General features: G+C 41.7%; 1 protein-coding gene across 8 annotated transcripts in view; it reads right to left on the bottom strand.

Annotated features, from left to right (window-relative positions):
- Positions 1-17,924: 17,924 nt before the first annotated feature.
- The window catches only part of LOC127628445 (pleckstrin homology domain-containing family G member 5-like), a 105,669-nt gene continuing 95,707 nt past the window's right edge, over positions 17,925-27,886 (bottom strand). For 6 of the 8 annotated variants that reach the window (XM_052105189.1, XM_052105188.1, XM_052105185.1 and 3 more), the window contains 7 exons: positions 27,679-27,816; positions 26,389-26,508; positions 25,941-26,073; positions 25,352-25,467; positions 25,080-25,228; positions 19,919-20,881; positions 17,925-18,452 (listed from right to left, as the gene is read on the bottom strand). In XM_052105189.1, coding sequence (XP_051961149.1) covers positions 18,443-18,452; positions 19,919-20,881; positions 25,080-25,228; positions 25,352-25,467; positions 25,941-26,073; positions 26,389-26,508; positions 27,679-27,816 — 1,629 coding nt within the window. In that variant the 3' untranslated portion in view covers positions 17,925-18,442. Of the gene's footprint in view, positions 18,453-19,914; positions 20,882-25,079; positions 25,229-25,351; positions 25,468-25,940; positions 26,074-26,388; positions 26,509-27,678; positions 27,817-27,886 lie in introns of those variants that run through there. The other 2 variants (XM_052105190.1, XM_052105187.1) reach the window with 1 other exon arrangement.

Raw genomic sequence — 27,886 nt, 5'->3', positions numbered from 1 at the left:
AAGTTCACTCCACCCAAATCCGGAGACAGAGCCTCCTACAATTTAACCATTTGTGCTCTGGAGCCTGTGCAAGAGAATAAAATTATGTATTGTAAATAATTTAGTCTGTCATTGCTAGATACAGATCTGCCATCTGGTGTTTCATAAAAGGGTTAAACCTTTGTGTGACCGAAGTGACATTTTTGTCTTTTTCAATTGTATTGCCATAGGCATACATTTGAGCAAAGGTGTGCATTTTGGGGGAATTTTGATATTTCATTTCCTTTAATACATCTATAATACACTGTGCACACAAAAGAGTTACACTCAGGACCTTAAGGACACAAATGCCCCCATTGAAACCCAGTTAAATTGCAATATTTGATCCTAGTGCCATTAAAGCATAAAATCAGGAATTCTATGATATTATGCTTTCATTCCGGAGCCTTGGCATCAACATTTTAATTTGTAATATATTCCACCAGATGGCGCCATTGTTCTCATGTTTATGGAGCAAATACATGCTTTTTTCCTATTTTCTGTTTTCTGTATTACATAGAGCACTGCAGGCCAGTTGTATAAATGATGCAGATAAAATTGTGTGGGTGTGTTGGTATGTCAGAGTGTGTTTTTTTATGTGTGTATTGAGAAATTTGTGTTTGTGCGTATGTAAAAAATAACAGTGGCATTATATAAACAAACTGGCATTTAAAGGGTTAAAATCCTGAAAATGAATGAATATTTGGTAGTTATGATCAGGACTGATGTTGGTTAAAAAATCAAAGTCAGCGAAAGTGGAAAATAATATGAATATATCATATTTTTTTAAAGCTGACACTGCACAAAAAATAATAATGCATCAAAATCAATGATGTTGCTAATCATTGACATATCCCAGACTGTGATAATAAAAATAAAAAAGTCCCCTTAGCGTTTTGTATATGGGAAATAATTCATTTTTTTTTTTTTTTTTTTTCATAAAAAATAACAGTGGCATTATGTAAACAAACTGGCATTTAAAGGGTTAAAATCCTGAAAATGAATGAATATTTGGTAGTTATGATCTGGACTGATGTTGGTTAAAAATATTAACTCATTGAAAGTGGAAAATAATATTAATATATGATATTATACATTTATTTTATTGACGTGCACATTTTTGTCCTCTAAGGACCTCTGAGTAACTTATTTTATTGATGCAAAAGGTTTAACAGTGTATACAAATAAAATAATATAAACCAAATGATTTCAATATCCAATGTGCCTTGTTACAATGATGTGGAATTTAAAGTGTGAAAGTCGTCTTTAAATTTTATAAACATGCATAATTTTATGAATCACGTAAAACAATTCTTTTTTTAATTATTCAAATGTCAAAATGAGATGTTGACTAGGATTTATTGTTGATTCAACTGCTGCATTCCCAGGGTGAGGAGTCTGTTAATGTTTAATTACTCTGAAATTTTTGGGAGGGCAACATTTTCTACAGGTCACTCATTCTGCTAATAGCAGCTGGTCACATACTTCACCCTCAATCTACTTTTACTTTAATGTTTATCTACTTGTATATATAGGTGGTGTGGCCTAGTGGTATCTTCAAATCCTGCAAGGTCCGATCCATCAACTATTTAGCCCTTGATCAAGAATATTAAACTCAGTTTACTCCAAAGGGGGCAGTTCCTGTAATAAACGTCAGACAAATTGTTTAGTGTGGACAAAAATGTCACTTAGTAATGACCCACATATAAGGCCCTTTCCTACTGCATGAACTAAAGCCCGTTTCAGGTATGGCTACTTTTACTCTGAACTTCAACTTTTGTTGTTTAGAAACTATTGTCCCTCTTAGCCGTTTAGAGGGACTTTTTAGCTCCTACTCCTGGGTAGGAACTTTTTGGTCTAAGAGGTACTATGGGAGGTGCTGCAGCTTTTGTGATTGGTCAAACACATATTTAAAAATTACATTAAATCTATTATAAAGTTAACCGGCCTGTAACTGTGTAGTTAATTTGCATCAAGGCATCTTTTTTTAAGCCAATGGGTGAGTAGTTCAGTACAGTATTTTATATTGAGTCATAAAAGCCTTTATTGTAATAGATCATGTTGATAAAAAGGTTTCTAGTGCATTTATAGGGTGCTCCTTTTATGTGTGCGAATGCAAGAGGGAAAGTCTCCTCGGGTGTGCCGTCCCTCTTCAGAGTTCTCATCTAAAAAATGCTAAAGAAAAAGTACAGGGACTGAATGTGGGAAAGGGCTAGAAGGATGACAACTGACATGAAGCATTATCACTCAATGTAAGAAATGTTACCTGTAACACAATTTCAGACCTATGCTCTCACTTTAGTCACATAGAGCGCTGAAAACTATGGTGCTATCCTTTACTTTGGCCTTTGGGATTTGGCATCCAGTAATCCAAAGGTACAGTATGTCACTGTACACTGTGTAATTGTACACAGCAGAGTAATTGTAAAAATGATGGTAAATGCATCCCATTTATTTCATAACTCTACCTCCCTGGGGGGGATTTCCAAACAAATTTCCATTTAATTAAGTAATATGCTTGTCATTTCATTTTCATTTGCATTAACCCCTTCAAAAATACAATACTGGAATGACAATAAGCTCCTTAAGGCTGATACAACAACAGTAATCTCTGCAAAGTTGTATTTATTAACTGCGCCGTATGGTCACCTTCATTTTTCAAAACACCTAAGTAATGATTATGATTATGAGACATATGTTATGTCTAATGGGACAAAATCGGAAAAGAAAAACAGCTTAAATATTAAACCAAGTAATTTAAAAATACAAAATCAACAAAAAAACAAAAAAAAAAACAAAATCCCATAGAAACTCAGGTTATGCTCTTGCCAGGTTTCCTCTAATATATGACTAATGTGAAACTTTTATATTTATTATTATTTATTATTATTATTATTATTATTATTATTATCAGGGCTCATCATAAAGGATTTTCACTTGCCTGCTAACATTTTCACTGTCCCCAACATAAAAAATAGGAGGCGGCGAGAACCGGCTTGATGATATAAATAATAGTTTTAATGATAAACAAAAGACACAAAAAAAACACTTACTCACCAGTTCTCCGCCGTAGCTTGGTCCTTGGTCCACCCTCTAATGGACGACAGCCGCGCCTCCCCGGGCGGATCGGAGGCAGTCCTCCGCCCCTGGCAGCGGCCCTGACCACTCCAGGCGGTCGGTTAGGAGCCCCTTCTCCCCTCGCGGTCGGCAGCCGTTCCTCTGCTTCCAGGCGGCCGGGCTCCTCCGTCCCCCTGCCGCAGCTGCTCCATTGGGGTGGATGGTAGTGGCGAGAACTCTACTACGGCGTATCCCTCCTCCTTCCTGGGTTTCGGCTCCAGTGTAAAGGAGATTAAGGGAAAGGAGGAGGCGAGAACCGGCTTGACAATATAAATAATAGTTTTAATGATAAACTTAAACAAAAGACACAAACACACACATGACGGTCAGCTGCCCATAAATGATCTCTCTCTCTGTCGCACCACCATCCGCAGTCGGCCTTTATCCCTCTTGGAGGCTTAATTAGCCTGATAAGGTACCGGTTGTGTATAATCATGACCCGGCCCCGCCCTCTGCCCTGTTTCAATGTCAATATATGTCCTGTATGTATAATATTTATATTTTTTATTACATGTTTACATTTTCTTTATAAAAAACAAATCTAGTTTTTCTGCAAAAAGGCTGTATATGATGCAAAACATTAATGACTGATTTTTTATTTTCAACCTATTTTTATTGATGCCTCCAAGACTGGAATGCCCATTTCCCAATGCGCTTTAGATCCTCGTGGTGGCGTAGTGACTCACCTCAATCCGGGTGGCGGAGGACGAATCTCAGTTGCCTCCATGTCTAAAACAGTCAATCCGCGCATCTTATTACGTGGCTTGTTGAGTGTGTTACCGCAGAGACGTACCGCATTTGGAGGCCCATGCTATTCTCTGCGGCATCCACGCACAACTCACCACGCACCCCACCGAGAGCGAGAACCACATTATAGCGACCACGAGGAGGTTACCCCATGTGACTCTACCCTCCCTAGCAACCTGGCTGGAGTCACTCAGCACGCCCTCGATTTGAACTCGTGACTCCCGGGTGGTAGTCAGCGTCAGTACTCGCTGAGCTACCCAGGCCCCTTGTATGGCTCTTCTTCAGCATTCAGCGGTAGAATGAGATGGGCTGAGTTCGGAACGGCATACTACCATACTACTCATACTATTTCTGCCATAGGCACATATGGCAAAAGTAGTAAGAATAGTATGGGTAGTTTGCCATTCCAAACTCAGCAACGGTCTAGCAAGTGTGCATGGCTACGTCATAAAGGTTTCCGCCTCTGTGGTCACAGAGCAAAAACTCTTAAGAGAGAACAAGCAGCATCGAAGATGTGGAAATTGTGCTGATCCTCTACAAGTTCTTAGATATGAAGAAAGAAACCAGGCCAGTGCACAGTCGTGCAATAGCATGCAAAAGGACTAATTTTCCGCCATTGTTTTATTTGTATAAATTGGGTCATGCGCAATGGATTGTTGGTGATTGAAGGCCACAAAGAATGCCCTTAATGCATCCAACAAAATATGGCAAACGAAGGCTGCAAATGAGGCTGCCTTCCAAGGGTCCTCACAATTGAAACTTGACGACGTGTGCTTGACGACGTGGAAGCCGACATGGCAGCCTAACTAGGCTGCAGCCTTCCAATATAGAAGCATCAATAGTTCAATTACGCATTCTAAAACCTGACAATGTGGAAATGGTCCATTGTGCTACAGACATGAACGAAACCTCAAATCATGCGGCTTGTTGAAAAGAGGTGTACCATTACTTTTCTGAAGGATTATGGTATACTTGGTTCTCTTACGAGAGGTTCTCTCGTATTGCGTAAGCTAGCTTACGCTACGGGAAAGATTAATCTTTTCTGAGATATTGAAGCCAAAAAATTATCCTTAATTTTGTATCCATTGTCAAAGCAGTGCAGCAGCTGCATACCTTGAACGGGCTAGCTAGCGAGCTCATTGGTTGCTCTGCGGCAATTGCTGCAGCCTATAGACGAACTTGAGTGAACTCGTGTCCAATGACAGGTGCCCGCGCCGTCACTGTATCAAAGCCCAAAGTGGCTAGAGTGCATATAAGCGTAAGTTTGTAGGCTGGAACCCTGATTTTCATCTATTCAGCGAAGCTCTTCGCATCTCTGAACTGCAGAAGCCGCGTCGCCGTTCGAGGGGCATCTAGCAAGCTTGGACAGCGCTCGAAGAAGCCGACCGTCTTCGCCACCTTCAGCCATCCTGCGAGCTACGCCATCCGGCGACGTATCCTTTTTAGAGGAAGCTAGTTCCTCAGCGAACTTCACAAAAAGAGCAACGAGCGTCTTTTTAAAGATGCCTCGCACCACCTGCGCCTCATGCCCGCGCCCCTCTCAGCGCCGGAGACCGCCACCTCATCTGGCTCTCTGCCTGGGACTGGAACATGCAGAGCTCGCCCTCGCTGACGGCGGATGCGACCTCTGCGAGGAGCTTCCCGATGTCGACCCTGCGGGCTCGACTCGAAGCACTCAAAACCAAAGCCGCCGCGCCACCTTTCGTTTCGCCGCGCAGAAAGAAGCGCCGCTCCCAAAGGCTGACGGAACCGGTGTTAGAAGCGACTACCTCGCCGGAGCCTCTCCCTCAAGCCTCGCTTTCACCCTCCCCGCCCCCCCCGGGACGCGCAGTTGCCGCCGAGCGGCCGCACTGTTGCCATCTCGGATGACGAGGCGGAGGATAAGGGCTGCTGTTCCATCATGGCTTCGGACAGCGAGGAGTGGTCAGGCTCCCAAGCCTCCTCCTCGGCCCAGGAATCCAGCAGGACCCTCGCCGGAGTCGAGGAAGAACTAACACGCCTCCTCACACAGGCCGTCGACCGCCTCGGGCTCGAGTGGTCACCGCCCTCTGAGCAGGCTCCCAACAGACTCGACGGCTGCTTTCTTCAGAGCCGTCGCCGCGTGGGAAGTGCATGGCCGCGCTGACTGTGACCGAGAGACACCTATGGCTAACGCTAGCCGACATGGGAGAAGCTGAACGCTCCACGTTCCTCAACGCGCCGCTCTCTCCGTCCGGTCTCTTCGGTTCCGCGGTGAGTGGCATTGTTGACCGTTTCTCGGAAGTCCAGAAAGCCACCCAAGCCATGAATCTCTTCCTGCCTCATCGCGCTAGCTCCTCAAATGGCGTTTTCACGGCGACCCAATGAAATCAAACATGCCTTATGTGTAGAAAATGTGCCCACAATCCAGTGTCCACCCCTACACACAAGCATTACACTTCCCGTGTCCCTATCAGAGCCCACTCACATAAAGCGGGCACAGTCAGCTCGAGTGTTAGAGTCAATAAACGCGCCCACGAATCCGTGCGCGCACCCCTTCTCTGCCCGCTCTGTCACACGGCCAGCAAACACCTCTCTGTAGGTAAGTCCCATGCCCGTGAATATGCTCGCGCATCACTTCACAGATGTGACTCTTTCCCCATTCACCTCAATCGGGAAGTCACTCACAGAACAGCCTGTCCATGCTGTCTGCGAGCAGTCATGCATAAGCACAGTAAGCGCGCTCACACATTCTGTTCAGCTCGCTGTGTGCGGCAATCAGGGCGACTTGGCCATTCACCCTCTAGCGTTACGCTTCAAAGCGTGGAAAGCTATCCCAGGGATATCCAAATGGGTGTTAAGCACAATAAAACAGGGCTATTTGCTACAGTTCGATCGCCGCCCTCCCCGCTTCAGAGCGCGGCTCGAAACTACTGTGAACACGGAAGCAGCCTGCATGCTTCGTTCAGAAATAGCAAACCTTCTGTGCAAAAGGGCCATAGAGATAGTGCCACCTTCTCTGAGCGAGTCGGGGTTTTACAGCCGTTATTTTCTTGTCCCCAAGAAAGATGGCGGCCTCAGACCAATATTAGATCTCGGGGTTTTGAACAAGGTGCTCGCAAAAAGACCGTTCAAAATGCTTACAATCAGGAAACTCCTCGCGCATGTGCGCCAGGGGGACTGGTTTATTTCTCTCGATCTGAAAGATGCCTACTTTCAGATTCAGATAAATCCCCGTCACAGGCCATTCTTGAGATTCGCCTTCGACGGCCAGGGTTATCAATACACCGTCCTTCCATTCGGCCTGTCTTTAGCACCCCGTACTTTCACGAAGTGCATGGATGCGGCGCTCGCACCCCTGCGGAGTCAGGGCTTGCGAATTCTGAACTATTTGGACGATTGGCTGATTTTGGCACAGTCACATACGGAGCTTCTGTCTCACAGGACAGTTCTCCTCAGTCATCTGAACAGTTTGGGTCTTGCAGTCAATTGGACCAAGAGCTCACTACAGCCCAGTCAGGCAATTTCCTTCCTTGGAATAGAACTAGACTCCATGGCGATGACGGCTCGCTTATCTACACAGCGCGCACGCCGTGTTCAGCGACTAGCCGCGTCATTTCAGGTGAACAGCCTCACGCCTCTGAAAAAATTTCAGAGAATGCTAGGTTACATGGCCTCAGCAGCAGCAGTACTTCAGCTGGGTTTACTGTGCATGCGCCCGCTTCAGCATTGGCTAAACACCCGCGCGTCTCGCCGGGCTTGGGCCATGGGCCGCCAGCTGATCAGAGTGACTCAGACCTGTATCTCAGCTCTGCAGCCCTGGGCAGTGGCCGAATGGTATCAGCGGGGAGTGACGATGGGAGCTGTATCTCGCCGAAAAGTCATCTCGACAGACGCGTCCAACACGGGTTGGGGCGCGGTCTGCGAGGGCTCTCCGGTTTTTGGCCTATGGTCAGTTCAGGAAAAGCTCCTTCACATAAATTGTCTGGAAATGATAGCGGTCCAGTACGCGCTCGTGCGCTTCCTCCCGGTCATTCAGTCCTGGTCCGTTCGGACAACAGATCTGTGGTATCCTATCTAAACCATCAGGGCTGTGTCAGATCCAGGAACCTCTTCCATCTGACAAAACGCATACTGAGTTGGTCCCAGTGCCACCTGCGCTCGCTGAGGTCGACGCACGTGCCAGGCCACCTGAACGACGGCCCAGACAGACTGTCCAGAGACAATATTTCCCCAGGGGAATGGTCCCTGCACGCTCAAACAGTCCAGAAGTTATGGAGCATATTCGGCAGAGCAGAGATAGACCACTTTGCGTCAGAAGAGAACTCTCACTGCCCAGTATTTTTCTCGAAAAGCGAGGACGCGCTGGCCCAGGACTGGCCCAACCGCCCGCTTTACGCCTTCCCTCCCGTCTCGCTATTGCCACAGGTAATGCAGAGGATCAGGGAAACGCGTCACTCGGTGCTCCTCATAGCCTCGCGCTGGGAGAATCAGACATGGTTCCCGGAGCTTAAGCAGCTGTCACTGACAGCCCCGTGGCCCATTCAAGTGAGGCGCTGCACGCGTGGGTGATCAATGACCTTTGCCAGAAGGAGTAATAAACACTATCATACACGCTAGAGCCCCTTCCATGAGAAGACTCTATGCGTCCAAATGGTCTGTGTTTTCAAAATGGTGCACCGACAGAGACCTGGACCCACGGACAAGAGCTGCTGGATAAGGGCAGATCACCATCCACGCTCAAAGTGTACGTGGCGGCCATCGCGGCGTTCGCTAAATCCCTGCACGGCCAGTCACTGGGAAAAAACGAGCTGGTCATCCGCTTCCTCAGGGGAGCTAGAAGGATGAACCCCGCGCCCCCATCGGTTCCTATCTGGGATCTTTCCGTAGTTCTCGAAGCTATGAAAGCCCCCCCTTTCGAACCGCTTCAATCCGTGGATTTGAAATACCTTTCACTCAAAACCGTTTTTCTAACTGCCCTGTCATCAGTTAAACGTGTGGGAGACCTTCACGCGCTGTCTGTCAGCGCTGCGTGTCTTGAGTTTGGACCAAGTGACTCCAAGGTCATTTTAAAGCCTAGACACGGCTATGTCCCCAAGGTGATCGGTACTCCTTTCAGAGCACAAATCATTTCAATATCGGCGCTGCCAGCATCCGATAGCGAACGCGACGCCAATCTCCTTTGCCCAGTCAGAGCACTGAGATTGTATACTGCACGCTCCGCCTCTTTCAGATGCTCTGAGCAGCTTTTCGTTTCATTCGGAGGGCGCACCAAAGGTTTCGCCGCCTCGAAACAGACACTGTCTAGATGGATAGTGGACGCTATTGCTGCCGCGTACGCGTCAAAAGACCTACCATGCCCGTTAGGCATTAGGGCTCACTCCACTAGAGGCATGGCCTCCTCGTGGGCATGGTCCAGCGGGATTTCCATTCACGACATATGTGTGGCAGCGGGCTGGGCTTCCCCCTCCACCTTTGTCAGATTTTACAATCTGGAAGTGCCCGCCCTGCAGGCAAAACTACTAGCGGTTTAATACGCTACAGCTCCCCTGGTGAGCTGCACTGACGGGACACATTCCACACAGACCGGCACCGCCGCTCTGTCTTTCCCTTCCCACTATGTGCTTATGTATTACACACACACTGGCCCGCACTCTTGCCGGCCAAATATTATTCCCCACTCACAAGGGCTCCCCGGGTCCCCCCCCCCGGGGCTCATGCAGTGGATGCTTGGCGCACACGGTGTTGACAATGGGTTCCCGTAGCGTAAGCTAGCTTACGCAATACGAGAGAACCTCTCGTAAGAGAACGAATCGGTTACCTAACGTAACCTCGGTTCTCTCTAGATGAGGGAACGAGTATTGCGTAGCCGGCCGTGCTCGCGCCACGAGCGATTTTCGCTTCATTCAATGAAAACCAGGGTTCCAGCCTATGAACTTACGCTTATATGCACTCTAGCCACGCCCATTCTGGCGGGCTTTGATACAGTGACGGCGCGGGCGCCTGTCATTGGACGCGAGTTCACTCAAGTTCGTCTATAGGCTGCAGCAGTTGCCGCAGAGCAACCAATGAGCTCGCTAGCTAGCCCGCTCAAGGTATGCAGCTGCTGCACTGCGTTGACAATGGATACAAAATTAAGGATAATTTTTTGGCTTCAATATCTCAGAAATGATTAATCTTTCCCGTAGCGTAAGCTAGTTTACGCAATACTCGTTCCCTCATCTAGAGAGAACCGAGGTTACGTTAGGTAACAGATTCGTTTTTCCACGTTCTGTCCGTCTGAAGCATGGCCAGCACTTTAGCCTTTCACAGCATACTAATTTGAAAGCGAGCCTGAACAGATCCATTCGATGCATGCTTACTATGACTGCTTTTTGATACACTTTAAGCATAGTAAACACCCATGTGCATGCGCGACAATGCACAAAGACCCGCACGCAGACAGCACACATACTGTGTTGATGACAAATTTGCATCACAAGGAATAAGAAGTATACGTTGGCATAAAAGTGACCAGGTTTCTGATGGCAGGCAATAAAACATAAAGAAAAAATTCCATAAAATTCCATTTGAAGGTGGGCCAGATCTAGCGGCCTGAATATCATTGAGACTTGTGGCTCTTTTGACTTGGGCCAGTAAAAAAACTTCCTGAACCAGGTTTATATTCGTTAACAAAAATGCAGTTTTAGGTAACTAAAATAAAATAAAAATATTAAATGAAAACATATTAAATAAACAAATAAACTAAAACAAAATACAAAACACACAAATGTATTGTTTCCATGTCATTTTTCCATCCAAATGTAGGTGAATATCAAGGAGCAATATGGACTCTTCTGCAGTTTTATACTGATCCAGTACCACATTAGGTGGAGATATTGATGTTTCTTTTTTTTTGTCCCAGTGTGTTCTAATTTGCCCTGTTATTTAATGTTGTTTTCTGGGATGCAAACTCATGAGAGGTGAAAAAGTCAGCATTAATGTTATCCATAAGAGTTTAGTGGTTAAATCAAAGTCTTCAGAAGTGACATGATAAGTGTGGGTGAGAAACAGAACAAAATTTAAGACTTTTATTACTATAAATTCTCCTCCCTGCTCAGTCAATCTCCACTTAAACTTATACTTTCACATTCTTCTTCTTGTATTTTTGGTGATTCACATTCTTTGTGCATACTGATGAAATGTTGTTTGAAGAATCGTAATTTGTGTTCTGTAGAAGAAAGAAAGTCATACACATCTGGGATGGCATAAATGATGAGATCATTTTCATTTTTGGGTTAACTATCCCTTTAAAGTGACCATTTAAAGTGATTTTAATAAGGAAAATGTAGAACATTTTTCCAAACAATATGGGTAAAAAAGGTGACTTTAGCTGGAAGGTGAATGGCTTACATCCTTGTATTTTAGTTCTTTAGTCAGCAGTATTTGGAAATACATTTATCTCAATGAGCATGTTATCAGATGCATTGCTTATGTATGCAATAAATAATATATTCATTAAATCTGTACATTTGTTTGTATCATTATTACACTATATTCTGTAAAAAAAAAAATATTTAAGTTTAAAAGTACGACCACAATTTAGGTGTACCTTACTGAAATTCTACATACTACAAACAAATAAAAAAAAAAGAAATACTATGAAAACACTGCATGAACACCCCATAAAAGCTCTAGTAACTACCCTGAATACCTTAGCATTGGCATAGCAACACAATAAATTAAAACTACTCTGAACCCCATTGCAATCACATTGCAATACCCTGGCAACCACCCAAACAGTAGCATCATGGCTCCAAGTTTTGCACAGACAAATGAAAATATCTTGTTTACGTTTACATGTCTGCATAAAACATCTCGCAGTCTTATGGTCTCATGGATGGAGAGATATCTAATCAGACATTCCATGCCCTCTCCCTGGATCTATCTGTAAGATTGTTAACCTAATAATATTCCAGTGTGCCTAATGATGCCAGATGTTGCTTGACAGATTTTGTGACAATACAAAGGTCAGTCGGAGTCTAATGGTGCTGTGTGACATGTACTGGGCTGTACTCATGGTGAGCCTCTCCATATGGACGCTGCATGTCGTGGGGCCTTTTCGCAATAGAAAACCTAGTAAGCATGCTTCGGCTGTCTGTTTCCATTATTTCTGCCTTGTACAAACACTGCCTAAATCCAATCACCTAGGCCTCTAAAGAGGATGATGTTGATTAAAGAGAACTCGGAGAATGCCGTTTACACTAACACACTAGCATACAGTGCCACTGCCCACCTACCCCCACCATCATGGCCAGAGAAACACAGCCTAGGGCTTACAGACTGGATTGTTTTGACAGACAATAGTGTCTACCTGATTTTAATCTCAGATCTGCATAGAGTACTGGGATTGGCAGCATTTAATAAAGGAAAGTGCTCTCATAATCTGGATTTGCCAAAATGCTCTTTTGTGTTAATAGACAATTTTAACAGGATGCTTTATGACATCTGTCACAAAGGAGAAGCATTAACCCTTGCTAGACTCATTGCATCTAGTCTTTATTATACTTGAACTATATTTAAAAAATATCACTGACATACTGTGTGTGTGTGTGTTTGTGTGTGTTTGTGTTTATATATACTGTATATAATCATCACAAACGTCATAGATATTTTTAAAACTATTTCAAAACTGATTTTTAAAACATAGATTTTTTAAACAAATATCACAGTAAGGTTGTAGATGTTAACATTAGTTTATGCAATTTTTTTTCTTTTTTGAGAAATGTTGTAAAAATGTGTTTGTTAGTTCAACATACCTAATCACCTTATGTTAATGTATACAACCATTTCAAGTGTTACCAACAATCTATATATTTTCAAACTGATATCTACATGCAGTACATAAATGATCAATAAGGCATTTAACACTCAAGAAACTCTTTTAGACTATTTTTAATATATATGAATTGTGTGAAGCTTAAAAAAAAACTTTTTAGGGAAATAATTTGGTACTTTATTCACCAAAGGTGCATTCAACTGATCACAGTGTACAGTCAAGTCATTAATAACGAGAAAAAATGACTGTTACAATTTGACATTTTTTTTTCTGAACTTCTTAAACTACTTTAAAGAGTTCTCATCAAAAAATCCTCCACATGCAGCAATGACAGCTTTCCAGATCCTTGACATTCTAGCTGTCAGTTTGTCCAGATACTCAGGTGACATTTCACCCCACACTTCCTGTAGCACTTGCCATAGATGTGTCTGTCTTGCCGGGCAATTCTCACGCACCTTAAAGTCTAGCTGATCCCACTAAAGCTCAATGGGGTTAAGATCCATAACACTCTTTTCCAATTATTTGTTGTCCAATGTCTGCGGTTCTTTGCCCACTCTGATCTTTTCTTTTTGATTTTCTGTTTCAAAAGTGTCTTTTTCTTTGCAATTCTTCCCATAAGACCTGCACCCCTGAGTCTTCTCTTTACTGTTGTACATGAAACTGGTGTAGAGCGGGTAGAATTCAATGAAGCTGTCAGCGGAGGAAATGGGAGGCGTCTATTTCTCAAACTAGAGACTATGATGTACTTATCCTCTTGTTTAGTTGTACATCTGGCCTTCCACATCTCTTCCTGTCCTTGTTAGAGACAGTTGTCCTTTGTCTTTGAAGAGATCTTCAGGTTTTTTTAGCCATTTCAAGCATTGTATAGCCTTCATTCCTCACATTTTTATTGACTTTAAGACATGCCAGTCTATTGCATACTTTGGCAACTCAAAAACAAACACCAAGACAATGTTAAGCTTTATTTAATGAACCAAATAGCTTTCAACTGTGTTTGATATAAAGGCAAGTGATTTTCTAGTACCAAATTAGCAATTTAGCATGATTACTCAAGGATAAGGTGTTGAAGTGATGCTGCTGGAAATGGGGCCTGTTTAGATTTGATCAAAAATGGCTTTTTTCAAATAGTGATGGTGCTGTTTTTTACATCAGTAATGTCCTGACTATACTTTGTGATCAGCTGAATGCTACGTTGGTGAACTAAAGTACCAATTTCCTTCTGAAACAGCAAAATCTGTACATTACTCCAAACATTTGGCCGCCAGTGTATCTAAAACTTAAAATATATTTTGCCATTTTATTAAAGATTACTCAATACTCAATTTAACTTGATGGAATTTTGAAATGAAATTAAAATGTTAAAATATTATTTTTTAATAATAGGCATTGATGTTTGTTAATGTTTTAATATTTGTATTATTGTAAGATATTATTAAGCGTAACCAAGAATATCTAGCTCTTTTCTGTAATTGAGGGTCCCCAGGTTAGATAAGCGTGAGGAATTCCAGGGATTTTGAAGGTTGAAATGTCCTGTTTTAGAGGCGTATTTTACCTACACATCAGTGTTAACTTTCCAATGATGGCAGTTGTGCCTTGATTTGTACATTTCAGTTGATAAATGAGTTCAGGTTAACAATTGCAGGTTATATCACCTAACCTGACAATCTAAGCATACATTTTTTCCAGCAACAAGCATGGGGATATTTGCACATACACACACACACACACACACAAACTAGGCAGAATGAACTAGGCAGCTAATCGACTCAGGCTGTGTAATTACATTTGGGTTGAATCGGAAAGCTGCATTTTTATAATTAATGTCCAGTGTATCAGCGTTGAAGCATAATAAAATAGTTCTAAAATGGAGGATTACATTGATAAGCCCCAGAAGGCCAGATGTGGGAATTGGTGGGCGGGCAGGGTAGATCCGGCAGATCTAGGATCGGATTAATGGCGAAAATCCCACAGGCCGGAACGTTGCCTTTTCCCTGAGGATTAGGGTCTTGTGTGGAGTCAACATGCTGTAATCCACCGATTAGCTGATATAATCACCTGTAAATACACCTTGGCCCACACACATCCCGCACTGCCAACCAATGCCATCCACGAAGGGCAAACGTTTCTGCCAAACTAGTTTAAAGCTGAAGATGTCAGATTTAGAAGAATCTAATAGACTTGAATCTAGATGAAACGAGAAGATGGAGATTCCTTAATAAGATAGGATAGGACATCAAAATACAGAGAGAAATTTATATGAAACATTACAATTCATTTCAATGATGTTAAAGGGAAAGTTCACCCTTTAACACCAAAGGGTGTGTTAGGCAAAATGTCAGACTCAGTCCCCTCCCCAACATGTAATTTTGTGTTCCATGAAAACCAAAAGAAAGTCATACCGGTTTGGAACAACATTATGGCGAGTACATAATTGTAATTTTTGGATGAACTATCCCTTTAAACAGTTTGAGAGTAAATGCAAGTGTATTTTACAACATGTAAACACAGAGCCAAGCATTTAATCTTTTGTTTATATTTCTATTCAACAAATTCAGAATGGTAGTATACCTACTGAATGCAATGCATCATGAATCAAAGTCATTCCTGTGTTTAATTACATATGGTGTCTAAAGACATACGGTCTACATATGGATCAAACTACAGTTAAAGTCAGTGTTAACTTAAAACCACTTCAGAGGTTGCAGGAATGGATTAAACCAGGGGAAGTCTGTGTTTAGATTATCCTGCACAAAAAAATGTCAAGTAGTTCTCTAATTTATGACCGTCTAGCAGATGGAAATACCCAATAATGAAATTACTGAAATGACTAATTGTCATTGATTGCTGTTCCACTTACACATCAGTTGTGTGTTTTGAGATTTCTGTGTGTGGCAAACTGATATGGAAATGTGTAAAAGATTGAAACGCCCTCTAATCTTGCAATACACTAAATATAAAATAATTCTGTTAAAATAGCTTGTCAGAGGGACAAAGGTATCAGCAAAGAGGTCACTGTCTACAGTGCATGGCATTCATCTCTGAAGTCTAACTCCCTCTGGTGGTCAAGTCTACATTTGCCTTTTCTGAATTCATGTCTATTTACTTTCTGACTGGAAGGGGAAACTATTCCATTTAAGATGCACTAATGGGCTTTTCACTCGTGAAATTGATAAACCAGGGTCATTTTATTCCTGTAAACACCACCTCTAATTTTAACTCCCTCACAGAAATACTGGGTTGTTCCATGTGTATCATTGTTTATACTGCAATTAATCCTGCATAGTCAATTCTCGAGATTTCACCCAAAATGGTTAATTCTCTCATAATTTACTCACCCTCACGCCATCCCAGATGTGTAACACTTTCTTTCTTCTAATGTAGAACAACGAAGATTTTTGATATCTTGCTCACGCTAGCGCCATCTTTGATTTTTAATGGCAATGGCAATGACAAGGAGGCTGTGAGTGATAGAAGTCTCTTCAATGGCTGTTTAAAGCTCCTAGATCACATCTGATTTTCTACAACTCATGTTGTCTCCTTCGTATAGGCTACTGAATGTTCTTGGACAGATATTTTATCAATGTTTTGTCCCTGGAACGATCCAAAAACACTTTAAACTGCAGAACAGCCCATTGAAGAGCCTCACAGCCTCGTTGTCACTCCCATTAAAAAATCAAAGATGGCGCTTGCGTGAATAAGGTCTTTTCTTTTATTATTATTATGTATTTTGAAAATGTGAGGGTCCAAAAGCACATAAAGGACAGCACAAAAGTAATCCAATGACTCCAGTGGTTAAATCCAGATCTTCAAAAGTGATATGATAGGTGTGGGTGAGAAACAGATCAATATTCTCATTTTGTTTCTTGCAATTCGTTTTTATTTATCTATTTTTTTAAGCATATCGCCACCTACTGGGAACTTCAATGTTGATCTTCTCACCCATACCTATAATATTGCTTCTGAATACATGTATTTAACCACTGGAGTCATGTGGATTGCTTTTGTGCTTTCTTGAGCTTCAAAATTTTGGTCACCATTCAGTTGCATTGTATGGAACTACAGAGCTGATATAATCTTCTAGAAATCTTCATTTGTGTTCAGCAGAGGACAGCAAGTCATACACTTCTGGGATGGCGTGAGGAAACGAAGAGAGAACTTTGAAGAGAGCAGGACATTACTTTATTCTGAAAATAACTTCGATGTAGTAGCAAATATTGAGACTCTGTGTCTTTAATACAAACTTATTTAAAATTCAAGTAGAAAAATACTCTGTGCACCTTTAACTTTATATATTGAAGTGATAAGAATCACTGCATACACACAAAAAAAAAATGAAGGGTCCCTAATAATCACAACTCACACCAAACTCCACAATTACTGAAAGATGTCTTTTATTTTGAAAGACATTTAAAGGACATTCCCTCAAATGGAATACAATGTTATTTTGGTTCTTTGCAGATTTCAAAATAAATGTTGACAAAACAAATCAAGACGACAAAACAAAAAAGTACAATTCTGTGAAGTGAAATTATACAATAATAGACCACATTTTACATATAAAACAATGCCAGCTCAATAAATATAACGAACACAAAAACACATAATGGGGGGGTTAGTAAAGCACCAGGCAGTTTCAGTTTTGGATAACAGCAGTATGGATGAGATCATATGCTTACAGAAAAAAATCATTAATACATTAGCTATGTTTTGAACACCATCATGGACTTTCACTTAATCCAAACATCAACTTCCCTTAGAATATTCAGTGTCTTGTATAATCTTTTGTAAGTGCTGATATGTGGTCAGGCGACTCTCCCTGAATCCTAAATGTATCAAGCCATAATACTGAACTGAAATCAGTATCTTGAATACCACAGCAAATATTTTTCTCTCTGTCAAAAATCTGTGCATTTTCCCCCAGCAACAGTATGCTTTTAAACGCCTGCTAAAAGATATTTGCTTTCCTAAACTGACCTCAGACCTTCCAACTAGTTTCTTCTGATACTATAGTTATTTGAACAAGACCAATGCATCTGGATATACAGTAGGAAGTTAAATTAATCTATATCCTAAATAATAAGCATTTCAAACCAAAAGGTTTTATTGTGTAAGCAGTTGCATGAAAAAAATATCAACGTAACACTGGTCCAAAAGCACATTTGTAACCTGCTTTAGCCACTAAAGTTAAATGTAAAGTCAGTGATTATTTTGGTTCAGAACAAAGTTTGGGTCAATATCTGTCATTCGTTCAAGTCATGCATGCATGCAGATATACGTTCACTCTTTCTCATTTATACACACACACACACACACACACACACACACACACAGTAGTGCAGTTAACATAACACGCTTGCATCCTCTTTGTTGAATCCTTTTTAAGCAGAAATACAAAACAAACAGAGAATTTAAGGAATCCAATGTGGCATTTCACTCTTATGTTCAGTGAATCTCTACTTCCGTATGACCCTTCCCAACCTCAAACGGCCCAGAGTACGTCTACTTTCCGTAACTCCACAGTTCGACTGAAAGCTTTATCCTCTTTTGAAGTTAGTTGTGTTTTACAAAGTGCAACGGGTTAATGAGCCAGCGTTATCCCGTAGATAAAGGACAGAAAATCTACTCAGCAGGTTTCTGAGGGGAAGCTCCATAGTGAGGAATCCATCTGAGTGGAAGAGGGAATGGAGAGGGAAGCCAGAGAGCTCATTGGTTAGAGTGCATTTGTGTCCCGCAAAATTAGGTCCTGCAAGGTTGATCTGGAACTGGGTTTGTGCCCGAAAGATGCTACACTTCTCTGCGGAGAGAGAGAAAGACCACAAAAGTGAGACACTAATGTACCCAAAGTAATTTCTGTCATCAATGATTCACCCTAGTGTAATTTCAAACCTGAATTTTTTCTTCTGTAGAGTGTAAGTGGAGATTTTTAGCAGAATATTCACATTGCTCTTTTCAGTACAATGGAAGTGAACGGGGATAGATGCTGTCAAGCTCCAAAAAAGCACCATTAAAATATGATATTAGTAGACACTATTCCCCCTTTGGGCTGTATTTCATGTCTTCTGAAGCCATATGATAGCTTTGTATGAGGAATAGACAAAAAATGTAAGTTGTTATTCGCTGATAATCCTCCCCTCTAGTGTTTGGGTATCTTCAAATAGTCTGAATCCAGGTTTGTTTCCCAGTTTGATGTCAACGATGGCAAACACAATTGGTTATAATGCGTTTAAATCACAGATCGCAATATAGCAAGTTTGAATATCTGGAAGTGCGAATGAGATTTGAGAACTGCGGCGGAGGGGTAGATTTTAGGCGAATAATGATGTAAATTTTGCTCTGTTCCTTAGACAAAAGAACTGTGACTTCAGAAAATTTGGGACAGAGCGCATGAGTCGTATGGACAAGTATTAGGACAAAACATACTTTATGCAATTAAGCGTACGCAGATGCGAGAGCTTGGCCTACGCCTTGCCAAGGCGCGGTCCATTTGAACATACATAACATGAGTTCTTGCATTACTGTGGTGGTTGTCTCTCGTAGCCAGATCATTGACTTAAAACAGCAAAGGTCTGGGGTCTATCACAGCTAACATTAGCAAAGAACTTAGGAAGGAAAAGCCATCTAACTGATATGTAAAGCAACCAGTCACAGTTGGGTTTGTCATTACTTCGTGTTTAGGGGCTTTTATACCACTGTGGTGGTATAAAAGCCTCAGTACTCAAGGGGGCAATAGAGCTCCTTTCAAAAGTGCTATTAAACTGGTTGTATTTTTATTTAGGTACATTGCTATACATAGATTGACTTTAATTTACTTGCATCACAAAATTCTCTTCAAACTGTTGCGCTGCTATGCCAGTAGATGACTTGAAAGAGAAAACTCACTGTAGAAGTGGACAGTTCACATTAATGTCCACTATAGCACCCCATGTGGCAACGTTGAGAATGCAACGTATACTTGCGTTGTATTATGAATTGCCGTCTGACACATTTTGGAGCGCAACAATGCGCACTATTGAGCCAGCGTAGCAAGAAGCGTCTGCATTCTCGTACTTATGTAGAGTATGCTTCGGCCTTTATAGTGCTTTTTTTTCTTTTTTTTGGTCAGTTTAGGAGCTTGACAGTCCATGGTCGCTTTCTACTTTTGTCATATGGAAAGAGTGTGTAAACATTCTGCCCATATTATCTTTTTTTTGTTTTGGTTTATAGAAAAACATAAAAGGATTTAAATGGTGCCAACCCAACACTGAAATAAACAATACTTACGAAGCTGTGAGTGTCGAGTTGAGCACCAGTGTGGTGCGTATCCTGTAGAGCTGAGCCAGTGTGAGCTTTTTGTACTGCTGGGGTCTCTTTCTGCCGGCCATTCCCTCCAGACCACTAGGGGGCGATAGCTCCCCATCTGATGCACTGCACGGAATCTGGTTACTACCAGCTTTTTGTGCTATTTTGGCATGCCTCAATGTGTCCAAAAGCATACCTGATGGCATACTGCACGTAAGTCTTTGGCTTTCGTCTGTCTCTTCATCCGTCAGTAAAGAATCATCCAATTCCGTAGGGCTGAGTTCTGACAAGCTCCTGCTGAGCAGCGCACCATCTAAACATTTCACTCTCTGCTCCCATAAGTGGTGACTTTCTGTGCACTCTGTGGCTGCCCTAGCAACAATGTGGTTACGGTTACTGTGGTAATCGGTAGACAGCAGATTGTCCTCAGAGCAGGACTTGACCGCGAGTCTCTCAAGGAAGGACAGCCGACACTGGACGGGCGGGCGACGCCTGGGTTTCAGGGAGTGCGCCACTGAGTTCTGTGAACCGCACAAGCTCTTATCTTCCTCATCATCTTCCTTGTCTACTTTTTCCTGCTCCTCGTCTTCCGTCATCTCAGACTTCTCCTCCTCGGATTCGTCTCCTGGTGCAACCGTTAGGTTTTGCGTTTCCACCATGGACTCCAGTGAGAGGGTCCTGTAGGCGCTGTCCATAGACATCGAACGGTATTGTGGGTCCATGTCCGAGCTCTCTTGACTGTCTGGATGGGTGTCAAAGATTTTACCCTTATGTGAGATGGTAGAATGGGGGTATGGAGGATCAGGATGGAGGGGCAGGGAGGACAGATCACCATCACGGTCTGAAGGCCCATCTGGCTCAGCATGAAGAATGGAGGGATCTAGAGACGATCCAGAATCGTCCATATCCATCACCAACAGGGTCTCTGTGGAGCCATCTGATTGGCTGAAATAGAGAAAAATTTATATAGGTTAATTTATCACAGAAAAAACTTAACCCAAGTAGTCGACTGATACGCGTTTTCTAAAAACCGATAAAGTTGATATTTACAGACTGATCTCATGGAAATTACATGTGACAACATTCTTGCAATATGATCATTGTGGCAGTTCCGAGGTGAAATGTCCACTGTGTGGCGCTAAAAGCGGGTTAAATATTCTCCCAAACAGATGGTTTTTTAGGTAAATGTTCTACAGAGTTCACATAAAACATACCTCCCTACCCAAAACCTTAAACCTAACCGATAGTGTCATAATACCATGCAATTTGATCACACTTCAACAGGCTTTTAAATGTATGTAGTTATGTAAAGCAAAACTTTAAATGTATCGACTTACAGTAAAAGTGTTTTCATGTCATAAAGGCGCAGTCGCATTTACCTTTGCTTGGCGAAACTCTGCGGTGAAGAGGGAGCGGGCGGACGTTGAGCTTTTTGAAACAAGCAAAAAAATAATTGGCAAGCGGCCTTTTTTTTAATGCTCCAATTTACACTTGGAGCGTGAAGTAAAAAAAAAACTCGCTGCCAAACTAATATCCTTGTCCATTGTGAATTTTCGGTGTAGCTGTGTACTAAGCATCACCCAAACAGAGGTCACTGCCAAACCAAGCTACTTGGCAAATTCGCCTGTCAAAGTTCATCAAAACTGAACTCCACATTGATTCTTTGCCACCGGAAATCCATCATATGAAATTTACGATTGCGCAGATTCCCACTGAGGTATTGACTGTATTTCGCCCATGAAATTTCGCCATTCCAAGATAAATTTGACCGCGCCTTAAGATGGCACTATGTGAGGAACAGGGCGAAAAGTGTTTATGAACAGATAATCAGCCATTTAACTCGTGATTTGTGTGAAAGTGAATACAATCCATTGTTGTTGTAGTGCCTCTAGTGTTCATTTCAACAGGAAACTGCGACTGCGACAAAGATTTTGACAAAATGTAGGCATAGTAATCTGGTTCTGTGAGACCAGGTTGGATATTTAAAGAGCTGGGCGACTGATCGCCAATGTAATGCCAGTATACAGTAAATCATTTAATGATAGTAAACAAGATGTACCCCCAAATGATTACCGTATTTTCCGAAATAAAGTCATACCTGACTATAAGCCCACACCAGGGCAAAATCGTGTTATTGAGAGAGAAAAAACCCATATAAGTTGCACTGACAGAGGGATCATGTGGCAAGCACTAGAATCCAGGAGCAGTTGCCCGACTTCTCTTCATCAGTTTTAGAGCTCCTTCACCTGTTCAGATGTCAAACATGCTCCGTGAAGATTAAAGTACCTCATAATCTATAGAATATTTTTTTGGGCTTGTTTTAATGAGAGTAATTGTGTGTAACAGTTTCTCATATTCTTTTTATGTTTCATGAAAGAAACGTGACAATTAAGCCACATCTGTTTATAACATCTGTAACTCAATGCTGTGCACAATTAAACAGATTTTAGTCAGCGAGAAAAACAGTATGCCTGCTGTATTCGATTCATTCATTAACGTCAGCTATTTCTGATATTTGCAACGATCTTTGCAATGTATTAATTATCCGGTTCAGTGGCTGAATGTTTTTCTAGGAATGTGATGAAACGTAATTTTATGGGCATGTGAGGAGTTGCGTTTGACAGCGGTTTAGAGTTTGTTAGAAAATGTATGTAATGATGGACTAAATATTTAAACTGGTTGCATGAAGTACTTTGTTAAGGCAACATAGTCTGAATTGGCAACTTTAAAATGCTTCTACCATTTCTATGACAGATGTTTTCATTTGTTTTGGTGCACATGAGTTTGACCAGCCAACATCTGTTATGTATAAATTATGTAGGGTATATCGCTTCAGACAGCAAGTCATGGGAAATGTATTTAAAAAAAAAATTAAATAATAATGAATAAATAAATATACAGTGCTGTGAAAAAGTATTTGTATTTAGTCCAGATTTGTTGTTTTTGTGTATATATAATAAATTGTTTAAAAAATTCTAACAAAATCTAACATAAAAAAGGCAATCGAGTAAACACAAAATGATAATGCTATTTATTGAAGCAAAAAAGTTATCCAATACCAACTGGGCCTGTGTGGAAAAAGTTTTTTCCCCCTTAGTCACTAAATCCCCAAATCTACGAAACTGCATTCATAATGGGGTTCATGCCCATGCCTGATTACTGTCAGCCCTGTTCAATCAAATCAACACCTAAATAGAAGTTTTTCAGCAGCATGAAGTTGGCTAAAAGTTCTCAACCAGTAGCACACTATACCAAGGTCGAAAGAAATTCCCGAAATGATGAGGAAAAAGGTGATTGAAATACATCAGTCTGGAAAGGAATAAAAAGCTATTTCAAAGGCTCTTGGACTCCAAAGAACCACAGTGAGAGCCATTATCTCCAAATGGAGAAATCTTGGCACAGTAGTGAACCTTCCCAGAAGTGGCCGACCTTCCAAAATGCCTCCAAGAGCACAGCGACGACTCATCCAGGAAGTCACAAAAAAGCCAAGGACAACATCCAAAGAACTGCTGACCTCTCTCGCATCAATAAAGGTCACCGTTCATGACTCCACTATCAGAAAGACACTGGCCAAAAATGCCATCCATGGACGAGTGGCAAGGCGAAAAACACTGCTAACCCAGAAGAACATTAAGGCTTGTCTGAATTTTGCCAAAACTCACCTTGATGATTCTCAAACCTTTGGGGAGAATGTTCAGTGGACTGATGAGTCGAAAGTGGAACTGTTTCGAAGACAGGGGTCCCATTACATCTGACTTAAATCAAACACAGAATACCTACGGTCAAGCATGTTGGTGGTAGTGTGATGGTGTGGGGATGCTTTACTGCTTCAGGGCAACTTGCAATAATTTCTAACAGAAAAGGAGAACGTCCTTTCATCTGTCCAAAAGTTGAAGCTCAAGCGCAACTGGATTATGCAGCAAGACAATGGATACAAAGTATAGGATTAAGACCACCTCGGAATGGCTCAAAAGAAGCTAAATTAAAGTTCTGGAGTGGTCTAGTCAAAGTCCTGACTTGAACCCGATTGTGATGCTGCGGCAGGACCTTACACAGGCAGTTTATACTCAAAAACCCTCCATTATGGCTGAACTAAAGCAGTTCTGCAAAGAAGAGTGGGACTAAATTCCACCACAGCATTGTGAAAGACTGATCTCCAGTTATCGGAAGTATTTGGTTGCAGTTGTTGCTACTTAAGGGGGCACAAACAGCTATTAAGTTTAAGGGTTAGTTTTCACATGGGTGATATAGGAGTTGGATAACTTTTTCTGCTTCAATAATAAAAATATATATTTGAAAACTGTATTTTTTTTTTACTCAGGTTGCCTTTGTATTATGTTATATCTTGTTTGAAGATCTAAAACAATTTAGCATGAAAAATACAAGAAATCAGGAAGGGGCAAATATTTTTTCATAGCACTGTATATACACCGATCAGCCACAACATTAAAACAACCTGCCTAATATTGTGTAGGTCCCCCTCGTGCCGCCAAAACAGCGCCAACCCGCATCTCAGAATGGCATTCTGAGATTCTATTCTTCTCACCACAACTGTACAGAGTGGTTATCTGAGTTACCGTAGACTTTGTCAGTTTGAACCAGTCTGGCCATTCTCTGTTGACCTCTCTCATCAACAGGCATTACCATCCACAGAACTGCTGCTCACTGGATGTTTTTTGTTTTTTGAGTAAATTCTAGAGACTGTTGTATGTGAAAATCTCAGGAGATCAGCAGTTCCAGAAATACTCAAACCAGCCCGTCTGGCACCAACAATCATCCATGTGATTACCTAATCAGCCAATCATGTGGCAGCAGTGCAGAAAATCATGCAGATATGTGTCAGGAGCTTCAGTTAATGTTCACATCAACCATCAGAATGGGGGAAGAATTTGATCTCAATGATTTGGAGCATGGCATGATTGTTGGTGCCAGACTAGCTGGTTTGAGTATTTCTGTAACTGCTGATCTCCTGGGATTTTCACACACAACAGTCTCTAGAATTTGGCAGTTCTGTGGATGGAAACGCCTTGTTGTCTTTAATAATGTAATAAAGTAGTCAAGATTATCAGGGCCAAAAGGTAAAATTATCAATTGGTCATTGCAAAACCAATTCTGATCGACCAATAATGTGAACCGAGTGTACCTATTGCTCTGATCTTTGTGTTTAAGGTGTGGCGAGATGGCAGTGGATGTACAGCTCTCCTCATCTTTCTCCTGATCTTCCTCTAGCCTCTGGTTTAGACATGCCTTCTGTCGACGCGCTTCCTCTGAACGCAAACGCTGCAGTTGATTCTGAAACAAACACACAAAATAGACCAATCCATTAACTTTCCTTTAAGTAAACTTTCTCTTTAGTAAGGGCCAAGAGAGCACTTTTAGATGGTATTAATCTCAGTTATTGGTAGGAAAGATTACCTGGACATTGCAGATTGCATCAGTCCAACTTTTCCCCTGGGGGGCGCTGTTGGCCTGGAATGAGTAGGCAGCCACAGCACTCTTGAACTCATTGAGATAGATGAGAACAAATGAACCTATCAAAGAAAAAAAAGAAAAATATATAATTTTCCCTCTTGTTCTAACATTCAAGGTACAATGCAAATGTCATCAACTAATCTTTCTGTAATAACCAAGTAAGTAAAATGCTGTATGAAGGGACAAAACAATAGCTAATCAGAACATATTTCATGTTTAATATAAAGCTGTGAAGAGTATGAATTTTGGACCAATGAGATTTCTCTGTGGGTAGGGCTACCCAGCATAATGTAAAAAAATCGAGAAACCAATCATCTGTAAAGATGTCTTGATGGGTGACGCTGCTGATGATAATGCCTGGTTAGAACAAAAAATTTATATGGATTGTGGAAGGGATGAAGCTTATTCCTTGACAATATGGTGCTAAAGAGTACTTAAAACTACTGTGGATTTGCTCATTTCTGATACCTATAAAATATGTTGTGTTACACAGTATATATGAAGTGGTATTAAACTGGGCTCAGATGATCACCTGTGTCTTTAAGCTCTTTGCACACAACATTATGCAGGAGGAGGGGCTGCCTGACCACCTTCACCTTCTCCAAACGCTTCACTGGTTTTGTGATCAGTAGCAGATCAGTGAACAGGAAACAGTAAACATCCATCTACACATAAAGAGATCCACAAATACAGTCACACTCCAGTTTTCCGAATTGCATATAAAGTCATTTTCTTCACTTTTCAGTTTTGGCTATACTGTTAGCAATCCAAACTACAATACACCTCCATCAGATACAAAAAGTTCATTTACATTTACAGTATATGACAAAGCTATAATAAACATTAACACACTCAAACCGTATTACAATTTGCATTTAAGCACTTTTATGAAAGTTTACCAATGTTCCCCAAATTTTACAAATACTTCCAGAACATTTGATGGAGCCCATGTGAAAGATTTGAATGGGAGATGAACTAACCCTACTGTCTTTGCCCTCTTTCATTCGGAGCGCCCCCTCCAGGTGTAGTTGCCTCGTCTCTTCTGGTGAGGTGTCAATCATGGGCGCCATCAAGTCAATACGGTTAAACTCTTTCAGAGCCTGAGGACATGAGAATTTGGCATGAAGAACACGCACGACAAAATAATGCATTTTTATGTACTCTAAGGAATTTATGACTAAAATCTAGTGGTCGACCGACAGAGGATTTTGCCGATATGATAACTAAGGTGGTGGAAAAGGCCGATAATCGATAAAGCAGCTGATAGATTTGTACAGATTAATTGGTAAAACCATTTCTTAAAGTCATAGTGCGTATTTGTGTGGACGTGGCCTGAGACGTGGCCATCACCAAATGTGATTTTAACAGAGGCTAGATTAATAATGTTTTTGATATTATTTACGTTAATGGTCATTTTGCTTTTAATTTATAGGATAGATGAGATTAGTCAGGATTCTAACCTGCACCCCAGTGAGCGCAACTCACTGGCTGGTTTTAAAGAGGCTTTGAACACTTTTTTTTTAGCTGGTCAGGCTGGTCTTTACTAGTCAGGCTGGTCTTAACTGGTCAGGTTGGTCATAGCTAGTCAGGCTGGTTTTAAAGGGGCTTTGAACACTTTTTTTAGCTGGTCAGGATGGTCTTTACTGGTCAGGCTGGTCTTAACTGGTCAGGCTGGTCTTGGCTGGTCAGGCTGGTCTTGGCTGGTCAGGCTGGTTCTTGGCTGGTCCAATCTAGTTTAAACTGGGAGGCTAGCTGGTCTCCCAGCCTGATCAGCTAAAAAGTGTTCAAACCCCCTCTGAAACCAGGTAACTGACCATCCTGGATAGGCTGGGCAACCAGCTAAAACGAGTCAAACCAGCTTAGGCTGGTTTTAGCTGGTTTTTAACAGGGCGTACAACAGGGGTCTGCAACATTTTTAACATGAAGTGACATTTTTTTGACAATTTAAACTGCCATTTAGTTACACTTATGGCTGATAACAATGAACAAATGTTTGCTTCCATCTGCATTTGTTTATAATCGTTTTCTATGTAAATATGCACTAGAAGGACATCTTTGACCGCTGCGCTGCATCTCGATCGCCATTTTAGTATCTTGCACAAAAGAGCCATCACTTCAAGTTCGAGCACTTCAACAAAAACGTGTTCAGAAACACTTGTGTTCTGTTATATTTGTGGCACTATGTCTACATTTCATTTTACAGCAAGACTGCATTCGGTCTGAATGGCCCCTTAGGGTGGATAATTCTGACTGACTTGTACAGTTCTTACCCTCTCCACCTCCTCACTGGCTCCCTCTACAGCCTCGTATGACTCCACTCGAGCCGAAATAGCCGCTAGTTTCTGCTGCTCTTGTCGTTGGTGCATCTGAGAGTCCACACTGTTAATGAAGCTCTCCACACACGACACCTGAGAAAAAGCAGCACATTCAGAAAAGAACAACAGATTGCATACTATACAAGTTCAGATGTCTCCATGT

Source organism: Xyrauchen texanus, chromosome 35 (assembly GCF_025860055.1).
Source record: "Xyrauchen texanus isolate HMW12.3.18 chromosome 35, RBS_HiC_50CHRs, whole genome shotgun sequence".
Classification (NCBI taxonomy): Eukaryota; Metazoa; Chordata; class Actinopteri; order Cypriniformes; family Catostomidae; genus Xyrauchen; species Xyrauchen texanus.
The sequence above is the reverse complement of the archived record's forward strand: the minus strand, read 5'-3'. Positions and strand labels throughout refer to the sequence as shown.